This window comes from Ischnura elegans, chromosome 4 (assembly GCF_921293095.1).
Source record: "Ischnura elegans chromosome 4, ioIscEleg1.1, whole genome shotgun sequence".
Lineage (NCBI taxonomy): Eukaryota > Metazoa > Arthropoda > Insecta > Odonata > Coenagrionidae > Ischnura > Ischnura elegans.
This window is the reverse complement of record NC_060249.1, coordinates 112138716-112150041: the sequence shown is the minus strand read 5'-3', so window position 1 is coordinate 112150041 and position 11326 is coordinate 112138716. Positions and strand designations below refer to the sequence as shown.

At 43.7% G+C, this 11326-nt stretch overlaps 1 protein-coding gene across 1 annotated transcript; it reads left to right on the top strand.

Moving 5' to 3' along the window:
- The first annotated feature begins 7524 nt into the window (after positions 1-7524).
- Positions 7525-8327, top strand: LOC124156916. The gene is made up of 2 exons (XM_046531395.1): positions 7525-7682; positions 7792-8327. Exons 1-2 carry the CDS (start codon positions 7635-7637, stop codon positions 8320-8322), a joined length of 579 nt encoding a protein of 192 aa, XP_046387351.1. The 5' UTR covers positions 7525-7634; the 3' UTR covers positions 8323-8327.
- Positions 8328-11326: the final 2999 nt, after the last annotated feature.

The following is an 11326-nucleotide window of genomic DNA, read 5'->3' as shown; positions in this document are numbered from 1 at the left end:
TTCAGACCGTAGGGGAATGCGTCTCTCCTCTCCTGCAGCGACAGAACTTTCATCGTCCACGTTGCGTTCCTTTTCCATTATAGGTAGACCTAATGGTTTCCTTTCCTCTCCCGCAAAGTGTAGAAAACGATGGAGACATTGTTTATATAACTTCCATTTTTCACTGTCTGATTGCATGGGTGCGCGTAAAATTCTCTCCATCTCGTCATCTAGGGCCGAGAGGACTTGGCCGCTGTTGGTCATCGGAACGGTTGGGTTATTCATGCGATGCAAAGTTTCATGAGGAACAAGCACCATTTTCTTAGCGTGATCCATTACTTATAAGGCTGGAAATGACACCAGTTATAACTGGTAAGAGTAGTGGTAAAATAAAACCTCCCGATTGCACAATTAATTTCTTCTTTTTCTGCCAACAGCCTTTTCCCGTTGCGAGTTTACGCAGTAAAGCTTTGTGTCTCGCTAATCGCTTTTTCTGTGCAGCAGTCAAATCCACTCTCCCTTTCAGCGTGTTATCAACAATTTCACATATGGTTCTGGTGAGCCCAGGGTCCGCCGTTTTGAGAATTGCTGCGCGTATCGAAGGTTTACAGCGTGCAATGAAGCTCAGAATATCGATGTGTTTAGCTATCCTCTGCTTCATGGTGACTAAAACATTGACCAAGTGTCTGTTTCTATTTATTACCATTCCAGCGACGAGTCGTTCGATTTCATTTCCTCGGTTGGTAGAAATAATGATGTGCATCGTCCGGAAATATTTTGGCACGAAATCGAAATGCATCGGGTGTGGATTGCTTTAAATCGATGAATAAATATCCATGAGCTTCTTGCGCTGCATCGTCATACGCGTCTTGCAAAAATCTGATGTCTCTCGGATAAATCTGCCGTGCGAGGCTCAAAATCTGACTCCTATCCCTAGGATTTTTAAAGTATACAACGTAGTGGGTATTGAGTGATATATCTCTAGCTCCCTTTCCCTGATGAAACAGATTCTGAGTCAGGTGGATAATACTTATATTTCTGTGGTGGCTTCCCCTTGAGAATAAATCTACCACGACTCTATCGCTACTTTCCATCATTAAATCGTCTAGGATCATTAATTTAGCGCCGCTTGACGGCTGAATACTCTTCATATCTGGTAGTCCTTCATGAAAAGTGACACCCAAAGGTTTTAAAGACTCGTAAGAAGGCTGCCATTCTGCATAACACCAGATTATGTCGGAAAACGACACGTCAAACATATCCTTTTGAAGTGTTATCAGCTTACTTGTAAAACAAGTCTTACCACATGAGGAAGGGCCTGCAACTAACGCGCAGAAAGGATGCTTCAGCCTTAGATCCATCTTAGAGATTAAGCAATTCTAGGTTGGGTTTACGCTTATATTGGATAACAAACCACATCACTACGCTACTTGGTCTCGACACATGCATTTGATAAAAGAAGGACTACTCTTTGTTGAATTCCCATGGTAGGAGTTCTTAAGCCCATCCACCACGTCAAGGTGATAGTCCATCGGAGGGAAAAATGATAAAATAATAGAAGAAGTATACAAATAAAAATTGAAAGTAATATTCTTAAGTAAATCGAAATTAAAATACAGAGGTATTTTTAAATAATAAAAAATAATAGAAGTATACAAATAAAAAAAAAGGGAAATAATATTCTTGATTAAACTGAATTAAAATAAAGAAATATTTTGAGAGAGAAAGATGAAGTGAAATAAAAATGTGTTATTCAAAAGAGATGCACAATTTCAGTTTAAGTAAAGAGAAGCTATTTACGAGAAATAAAGATAAATGAAAAATAAGAATGCATATTGGAGAGTGAAACTTAAAGGAAAATGAAAAGAAATAGTGAGGTTACTGATAATATAGAAAAGAATGAGAAGTTGTAGGCAGACAGCTTCAATCTCCTCTTCTTCGTTTAAACCCATAAGGAAGCGTACAAAAATCTTCGGTCCTTTTCCTCTTTGTGTAGACAACTCGGAACAGCTTTGTCTCAGTCCTCGTCGCAATGTCATGGTTCTTCAGGCGATAGATACGGTGGTTGTATGTTAATCTCCGCCCCGGAGCATCTTCAAGAACCATCTTTTTCAGCGCATCAAAGCACACATTTTGGTCGTTTGATACGTTTATAGTGATACCTCTCACTTTGCAGACTTTTTTCTCGAAAGTTGGAGAACATTTCGAGCGCACCACATATGCATAGTTCTTTGGTCCACCAGACACAAATTCAGAGATGAAACACCCTTCTCCCAGGGGTGCGATCTCGTCAGTCATATCACCCAAATAGTCGCCAATCGGCGGTGCCCATTCCCCGGGTTTTTGTGTGTAGATGCAGCTGTCTGTGTCGTGATAAATCGTGCGTCTATTCAGATGCTCAAGATACTTGTACAGCTCGAGCCTAGCATGAGCAGTTGTGTAGCACGCCAATACAATATTACCGCTAGGTGTGGCGCTAACTGCATCGGCGGCCTCTTCCCAGTGCACATATAACATTTCATCATTTATTTCCACTGTCCGATGCACTTCGACCGTGGGACTCGATAGCATTGTGTATAACTCGTCCAATTTTTTTACTACACTTGTCTGAGCCAGGTTCTCACGCTGCCCAAACTTGCCCCAGAAACTGTTGAGCATGAGTTTTGCTAAAGATCGTTTTCCAGCGTTGAACTCCACATTCTTCTTCTCCAGACACACACCCTCTCTCTCGAGAAATAATTTTAAGTATCTCTCTTTCTCATCCTCGGAATTGCACCAACTAGGCCACCCACTAGCCTCTTGCTTAACTTTCAAAAAGTTATTTATGTAGCCCGAAAAAAGACCTCCCTCCCTCGTTTCCCTGGAATACTCTGTAATATCATCATAGTGCCAAGCTTCATGTATCTTCAGCACCTTATATCCCAGAGACACCGCCTTTTTTACCTCGTTGGTAACCCATGTCCCCATTAGCTTTCTTTCTTCTTGCGTGTGACAGCATGCCCCCTGATTTTCAACTAGCGCACATTTACGGCAAAGCGGAAAGAATAATTTTCCATTGGCCTTCATTGGCAATACTGGCAAGTAGAGGTCGGTAGGGGGAAGAACATCACAGCGCACCAATCCTTCAATCTCTTCGAGGGGAGGACAATCTTCGCCCACGTATATCACTGGATGCCCTAGAGGATATGCCTTGTACTTATTCACATAAGGATATAGTGAGCAGATGTCTATGTATTTTATTTCTTCCCCCTCCGACTCATTGGCCCGATGATAGAGTTTTATCGCGTTTGTCCGCCCTCCGTAGAAAGCGTCCCGGGGGTTTAGAGGACTTTTTTCGCACAACGGATGCTCCCTCAAGTACTCATGCAACTCGCTGTCTCTCTCTACCTCCCTATCGAACTCGCATTCCCACTTTTGGATTACCCTGTAGCCCCTTTGGGTAAAAAAATCCAATTTTCTCTCAGTCGTCTCGAACCTCGACTGCATGGTTTCTTGAGAGTTTTTATGAATGAGCTCATGTCTATTTGGAAAGCAGTTGGGGCAGCCGTGGTAAAAGCACCCGTTAAATTCGAAAATTATCTTCGAATCAGGGGTTTGCAAGTACCCGTCAACCTTCTTCCCCTCCCTTCTCACTTCTCTTCCATTTGCAGCGTGCTGTATCACTTGACCGCGACTTCGCTCCTCAGACAAAAGCCACTTAATGGCCTTTTGGGATTGAATGTCTGCCCATCTGTATCCTCTTGGAGGTATAATGGCTATCTCATTAGCTTTCAAGTATTTTTTCTTAAAAACGCACATACAAGCGCTGGCAATGGTCAGCGCCTCTCTGAAGGGATCCGTCTCGTTTAGGCTCAGAAAATCCTGCCTGAATTTTGTACAGGCTATACGAAGAATATTCACGTCTTGCACACAATACTTCACGATCTCCTCGTCCATTTTGAACGCGTAATTGCTTTCCGTCATCTCTCTGTGCCAACTTAGAAAAATTTCTGCATCCTTCCTCGTCATCTGTTCCACACCGTAGTCAGCAGGTGGCGGCATAGAACCCTCGTATCTACTATTAGCATTCTTGTTAAACAGATGCGGGAAGTATCCTTTCGCTAGGGAGCTATCCAGTCCCAGCGTCTGCGGAAGTTTTGACAAAGGCATCGGAAGAAAATTGAGCGAGTCGATGAATTTAACCCCCTCATATTCCACAGATATCAATTTGGCCCCTGTAGAAATTATCTTCGGCTGCCAGTTCATTTTCTCCACCATTGCCTTTATGATGAAGTGGCTGTCGTAACCTTTGGCGTAATGTGCCACGCAAATTATCTCCTTAAAACCCCTACTCCTCATGACCACTACGGATTTTAAAAAGTCTAGGACTGGTTCCGAGTCGCGAAATACCTCCTGTCTTTCTCCACATTGAGTGCAAGCTTGCATAGATACATCATTTATGCACTCACCACAACATTTTTGTGCGACAAGGAGGTTAGGGGTATGGAGAAATTGTCCAGTTCTTTCAGGGAGAGGTGTGTCCTGTCTACACTCTATGTCATAAAAAATAAATAGAAACTTTGTCGCTGGCTTGTTTTGTTTCACCTTTGGCAACATGTAGCATTTTCTATCAGACACATGCCTACTCTTACACGTCTGGCAATAGACTTCGTCACAAACGTGCATCGATTTCGCGTGTTCCAAACTGTACACTCTTTGACAGTTCACACAATATTTTAAGACGTCGCACGGCGCCTTTCCTCTACCCCTCCTCTCTAAATGTTGCGTGAAACATCTTACTCCATAAAAGTTTCTGTTGCACACTTCACAAGTCACATTTGGCTCGCAAATATCGCATGGCGGCGATCTCATGCACCTGGAGCACTCTGATGCACATTTATGCTCGTAGAGGTGAGAAAAGCCTACCCGACAAGGCCTGCAGTAATAATCGTAACTAAAGGCCCCTTTTAGGGACACAATATAGTTGAAATGTTTATCCCCATAAATTAAGTCGATGTGTCTCCTTGCACTCCCATCTTCTGCCGGAGTTGATGGTCCTTCGAAGAGAACTTCTTTTCCCCTACGGTCCCCAAAAACTGTTAAACTGTATGACGGAAGGTGGTCTTGGAAGGATTTGAGATGCTCTAAACCACCGCCATTATTTAAATTTACCCCTGAAACTTCACACAGCTCTTCAGCCCTCTGCGTTTGTAAGCCACCACCTCTCTTCATTGCTTTATAAATTTTGTCGGTGTCTTCATGACGTGAAATCCCCACACATATAGCCCTAGCCAAGCAGAGGTTATCCCTATTGGAAATGACAACAATTGATTTCTTCGATTCGCAAAAGTCTTGGAAAGAACAGAGGCGATTTTTTAGGCGGCTCCCTCCGACAGGCATCTCGACATAGGTAAATGTTACATGCAGTATCCCGTTTAACAGAAAAGTCTCGTTGGACTGAATAACTTTTTCGATTCTTCCACAAATCACCTCGGCACTAAACTGATCAACTCGTCGATAGGAAATGTTAATCGGTTTTCCGGGATTTTCAGAGGTGTATATGGACATTCCCGCCTTACTGTTTGGAGGGATTCCTTCGGTCAACTCACTGATTAGCGCATCTAGTGATGCTTGAAACCATGCAAAGGGATCCATACCTTCGGGAGTTGGGCGCAAAACGCAAGAAATCTCCCGCCCGTTCAAGCGGAATTTTTTCAAACAACTTCGGTTCTCGGAAAGTATAGTGAAAAATATATTTTCCGGATCACCACCACCCTCTTGTGCTCCCCGCTGAGGTTCAACAGATGATTCCGCCGGCCCGTTTTCTTCGGGAGAACAATCCGCGCTCAATTCATCCATCACGTTAGCTGTCAGAGCGTCTGATGAGCTGGGCTGTATACGCGGTCTATTTAACTCATTTGAGAGTGTGGAACTACTCCCCTGATCTTCGCGGGGGGTATTATCAGAGCTGGTGGCGCCACAGAACAATTCTCCTGTTAAAAAAGGAGGCGTTTCATGGTGAAGGGGAAGGAATGAATTTTCTAAAGACTCTAGCGCTTGGGAGTCGATATTAAAAGGAGTTTCTTCGAATCCAGGTGGAACGTGAGGAGAGAAAACATCCAATCCATGAAATTTATCCAAGTCGCTAGAGTGAGCAATATTTTCCTTTTGGTCAGAATTCTCTCTTTCAAACTCTGAAGGTGGACGAGTTGTATTTGAAGAGCTTGATGAGCTAGAGGTGGAGTTGATGTTCGGCATTGACGATGTAGAGAATCCATCGTCCGCAACCGGTAAGACAGAATCTGATGGCGGAGACACTGATTGATTAATCTCTTCTGCTGCTTGCGATTTCATCAAAAAGTCCACAAATCCACGATCAAGCGTGGGAAAAGGAGAGGCATTGCCTGGTGAAGCAGGTAACACCTGATGAGTCTCATTTTCCGTGTTTGAAAAATTAGGTGGGACGTTTAATGCCTTAGGGGCAACTGCAGTCGAAGCGGTCTGAGCTTTCTTCACATCTTGAATTATATTAATCAGATCGTCTACTCCCACTTCCTCCCCAAGCACAACCCTACGGTGCACCAAACCGTTCAAGGCACTGTTCAGAAGAGTTAAGTCTGTAAACGCTCCCGAACGATGGGCGCGAATTATTTCAGCGGCCGGCACGAATTCAAAAATTTTATCCATGATAATGATAATGATTTATTAACTCACTTCTTTTCCTGGCGATTCTGATGCGTTCCCCTCTGTAGATTCTGTTTTCAATTGGCTGCAACGTGTAGTCCCCACGAAAAGGTTGACAGCGCGGCGACTTCTCACTCTGGACCGACGTGTGATAAACTGGATAGCGAAATGTAAAGACAGTCGACACACTGACTACACCGCGACTTCTCACTCAGGATCGACGTGTGATAAGCAGGATAGCAAAGTGTATAGACAACCGACACACGTAGCACACAGCAACTCTGGCCTCTAGACGCAACCACGAGACAAACAAGCGATAGAGCTCTACTCTCAGCCCTTTTAAGGGTATGAACTGGCATACCCCCACTCAAAAAAAAAAAAAATAAATAAAAGGGGGTGAGTTTCCTTCGAAACGCATGGGAAAATACATTCACCCTGGTCTTTTCAGCATACATATTTCTCTTACTGACCATACCCTTCCAAGGGGTGAAGAACCCTTTTTACAAATCATAAGTAATTTTAGGAACACCTTAAGACACTTAAACACCTTTCACCATCCTTCCCGCGATTTATAGTTTGTCACACGAAATCTCTTTTTTCAAAATCGTTCAAGCCGTCACGGGAAAATTCTTTGGACCCTCGAAAAAGCGGCAATGCAAAAGTGGAGGGTCATCGACATAAGGCGCTAAACACAGCAGACCCTTTTCTCAACTCCCCCTTCACTCACATAACGTCGGCGCAGAACCTTACCGATCCGTGCCTGAAAGGCCACTGCAGAGCTGTTAAGAGGTGGCCGTCAAAAAATACGGAAAGGCATCCGCATTTAGACAATGCTTCCCAACTCCCTCCCTCCCTTTCTTTCACTTACGTACCTTCCCCCCGCCTTTACTTCCCCCACCACTGGAAAAAGGGTTGCGAGTGGGTCTCAGTTGTCCCTTACCCGTCGGACGGAAAGCACCCATCCACGACCCACAACAGAGGCAATTATTGACATGGACGACAAGTATGAGAAAATCACTCCTGAGGAAATTGAACGAGAGGTAAGCACGTTGGCATTTTTTTTTTCTTACGGTCATTGTTACCAATCAATGTATTCGATTTTCAACTCCCCGAGTCCAGCACTGAAAACTTATAAATCCTTTATTTCAGATTCAAGCTGCCAACCTTTATAGCTGGGAAGATGACGATCACTCAGATTATGACGATCCACCATCCTCTATCAAGAACGGCTTTCGATGCTCTACACCCGTTACAGCAAAAAGAGAGTTTCCGGATGGCTTCTGGTCGCCGAATGGCGAGGTATTTGCGGCTGTAGGGAATACAGAGGAGATCAGCAGCACGGCGGAAACCGTAATCATCGACGCTGCAACGCATGATGATGATGATGATACAGAGGCCGAAATCCAAGACAGTCTGTTGCTTTCATTTGAACTATCAGAACCACTTTCCAGTGATTACTGTACGTGTGCCATTTGTGATAGCTGTGCCAAGAATATTGCGCGTGCTGTTGGTTCAAGTGACCATACCGTAAGAAAAATCTCAAATTGCCGCGAGTGTGAGTGTGTGACATGCAAAACATGCCTTAACGTGGCTTTTCACGAAGTAGTTTCAAACTACAGAGACATTTTACAGTGCAGAGAAGAAGTGACTCTAGAACCAGGATTTTATTTAAATATTTAACTGTAAAAAATAAATAAATAAATAAATTATAAAATGAAATCTCTACCTTTCCTTCCAATTACCTGGCTGGCGCTCACATTTCTTATCATCTGCGTGATTGCAATACCTGTATTGGTTGATATGGATCATATTAAGGTTTGTTTGGGGGTAACAGGAGGAAGTGAGGGCACGGATTTATAGAAAGAGTCTTTCGCCATTTCCAAACTAGCCGTTTGTTACATAAGAATTTCCAAGTTGTCCGAAGACACTTTAATTACGAAACTAGGGCAGGGTTTGTGACGAGGGAGGGTATGGCACAAAGAATGATGCTTTGTCCTATAGGCAGGAGTCGCTAGGGTCCCAAGAAGGGCTGGAAAGGCAGGTCATCGAACCCCTGTTCCACAGAGAGAAGGGGTAAGTGGTTACATAAGAATTTCCAAAATCTCCGAAGACACTTTAATTACGGAACTAGGGCTGGGCTTGTGACGAGGGAGGGTATGCCACAAAGAATGATGCTTTGTCCTATAGGCAGGAGTCGCTAGGGTCCCAAGAAGGGTTGGAAAGTCAGGTCATCGAACCCCTGTTCCACAGAGAGAAGGGGTAAGTGGTTACACAAGAATTTCCAAAATCTCCGAAGACACTTTAATTATGGAACTAGGGCTGGGCTTGTGACGAGGGAGGGTATGCCACAAAGAATGATGCTTTGTCCTTTAGGCAGGAGTCGCTAGGGTCCCAAGAAGGTTGGAAAGGCAGGTCATCGAACCCCTGTTCCACAGAGAGAAGGGGTAAGTGGTTACATAAGAATTTCCAAAATCTCCGAAGACACTTTAATTACGGAACTAGGGCTGGGCTTGTGACGAGGGAGGGTATGCCACAAAGAATGATGCTTTGTCCTATAGGCAGGAGTCGCTAGGGTCCCAAGAAGGGTTGGAAAGGCAGGTCATCGAACCCCTGTTCCTCCAGAGGGGTTAGGGTTATGCCAAGGGACGGGGGTGGGTCCGACGAGGGGGAGGAGGTGAGGGTGGGTCAGGGGGAAGGAGGAGGGGGTGGGTCCTGCGAAAGGAAGGAGGTGGGGGTGGGTTCGACGAGGGGAAGGAGGTGGGAGTGGGCCAGGAGGTGCCAGAATTATAGAACATGAGGTCATTGACCCATGTTCCAAAGTCCCGGGACTAGTAGTGTTGTACCCCCAAGAGAAAAAATCGCAACGCGTGAGATCTGAAATTTCCCCTACTATCTCCCCATGAATTACTGATACCGCACAATTCTTCTACGATTATCCTGTATAATATTTTTAAAGTTCAATAAATTTTGCGGTGAATCTGTGCTTAATAAATACTTGTTTCACTTCTTGGAGGAAGCCCTAGAATCTCGTAGGAGCTAGGGATTCTGCAGGGCCCATCGGATCGAGACGTGCTGTCTGCATAAGAGGAGTTCGGACAAGGAAACTGATTTCCGTTTCTGCCTCCTTCCACTCAGATATTCATGCAGGTGCGAATACGACTCATATCCCTTGCATGCATTATGGAGGACTGCGCTTCATCTGAACCTGGTGGGTTACGGATGCCTTAAAGGTGCTTAAGTCACATAGCATATGAAATACTCGGGGATGTTCTGCAGCTTCAACGCGCGCAAAAAACCGAGCTCCAATGTTTTTGCTCCAAGGAAGGTGGTGGATGGATGTGGATGGGTTCAGGTGCATACCGTTGGCGGCGCCACGGGTTGTTTGCTTATGTCGGAAGTTTGAGAAACGGTCTGTTCGTGAGGAAAGGAGAGAGGGCGTGAATTATGGAGCACAAGGGCTGGGGGCTCGGGGGTGAAATGATAGGGATAAGGCGAAGGTGGGAGGGAGGTGGGGATGTATTATTGGTGGGTATCCTCAACTCATATGTCTCACAAGGAAAGAAATGGCTTTTTGAGTAGAAACAACTATTTGGCATCTGTCACCCTTTCTTTCAATACTTGGATCCAATATTTTTCAAGACGAAATGAAATGAATTGTCATAAATTTTAATCGTAGGAATGATCATAGCTTTCATCATAAGTGGTGAACAATCCAATAATTAGTATGACGGAGCTTCTATCTTAATTCTCTCATCAGATACTTTTTTTAACCTTTGAAAATGGCATAGTGTACATGTCGAAACCTGGGTCGATCATTGAACTTTTGTGGAATATACAACTCAGTTTATATTCTTTTATGTTTACTAATGTAAGTAATTGAAATTAGTAACACTTTATCATTATCATATCAACAACACCCATCCCCTCTTTGAGCTTTGCAACGAAGCTCTAAGTCCTAGACTAAAAACTTAACTCTGTTTTGGAAATTAATTTAACCACATGTTCAGCTTCACGCTAACCCTTACCGCACTCGGGCAAACGTGCTCAGAAATCGTAAACTCGTCGCAATTTTATTCGGGTCATAGGTGTATAGCTTCGAAGTGTGCACCAATATTGAGTTTTAAGGGCTCTCCGGGTTTAATCCCGGCCTTTTTTTGTAGCATGTCATATTTCAGAGAAAAATAGTGGGTAACGTGTCCATAAAAATGTGTTGGTAGAATAGAATTGGAATTTCCGAAATTCAATACAGAAATGAGGTACGTGGTCATCTATTACTTTACCTGCACCACCCCCAAAACAGCAATCATGGGCTTTTATAACGAGGAGTATGACGGATAATAAAGTGGTAGGATAAGAAACACCCGTCACTTGGTTAGGGGCAAATAAAAAAATATCTTAAACAAAGCGTATTAACATTTAAAAAATAAAATACAAGCAAAAAAAACTTTTTATTTGCAAAGGAATGCTTCTTTTTCAATTTTATGAACTTTTGGTTTTTAATTTCAGTGTGCTAGTAACAAATATTAATGGTTTTTTAGCACTCCTGAAAATCTGCTATTTCTGAGATACGTGTTGTTAGAACTTAGCCATCGATATGTATTTTAGGGCTGGAGGATGTGAAGTGTGGCATGATCCCATTCTTTTTTCCCTTCTCCCTCGCTACCTAGTACGATTTTTAATACCA

Coding starts and splice junctions, on each gene's coding strand:
- LOC124156916 (XM_046531395.1), top strand. CDS start 7,635: ATGGACGACAAGTATGAGAAAATCACTCCTGAGGAAATTGAACGAGAG. Junction 7,683..7,791: donor CTGAGGAAATTGAACGAGAG/GTAAGCACGTTG, acceptor CCTTTATTTCAG/ATTCAAGCTGCCAACCTTTA.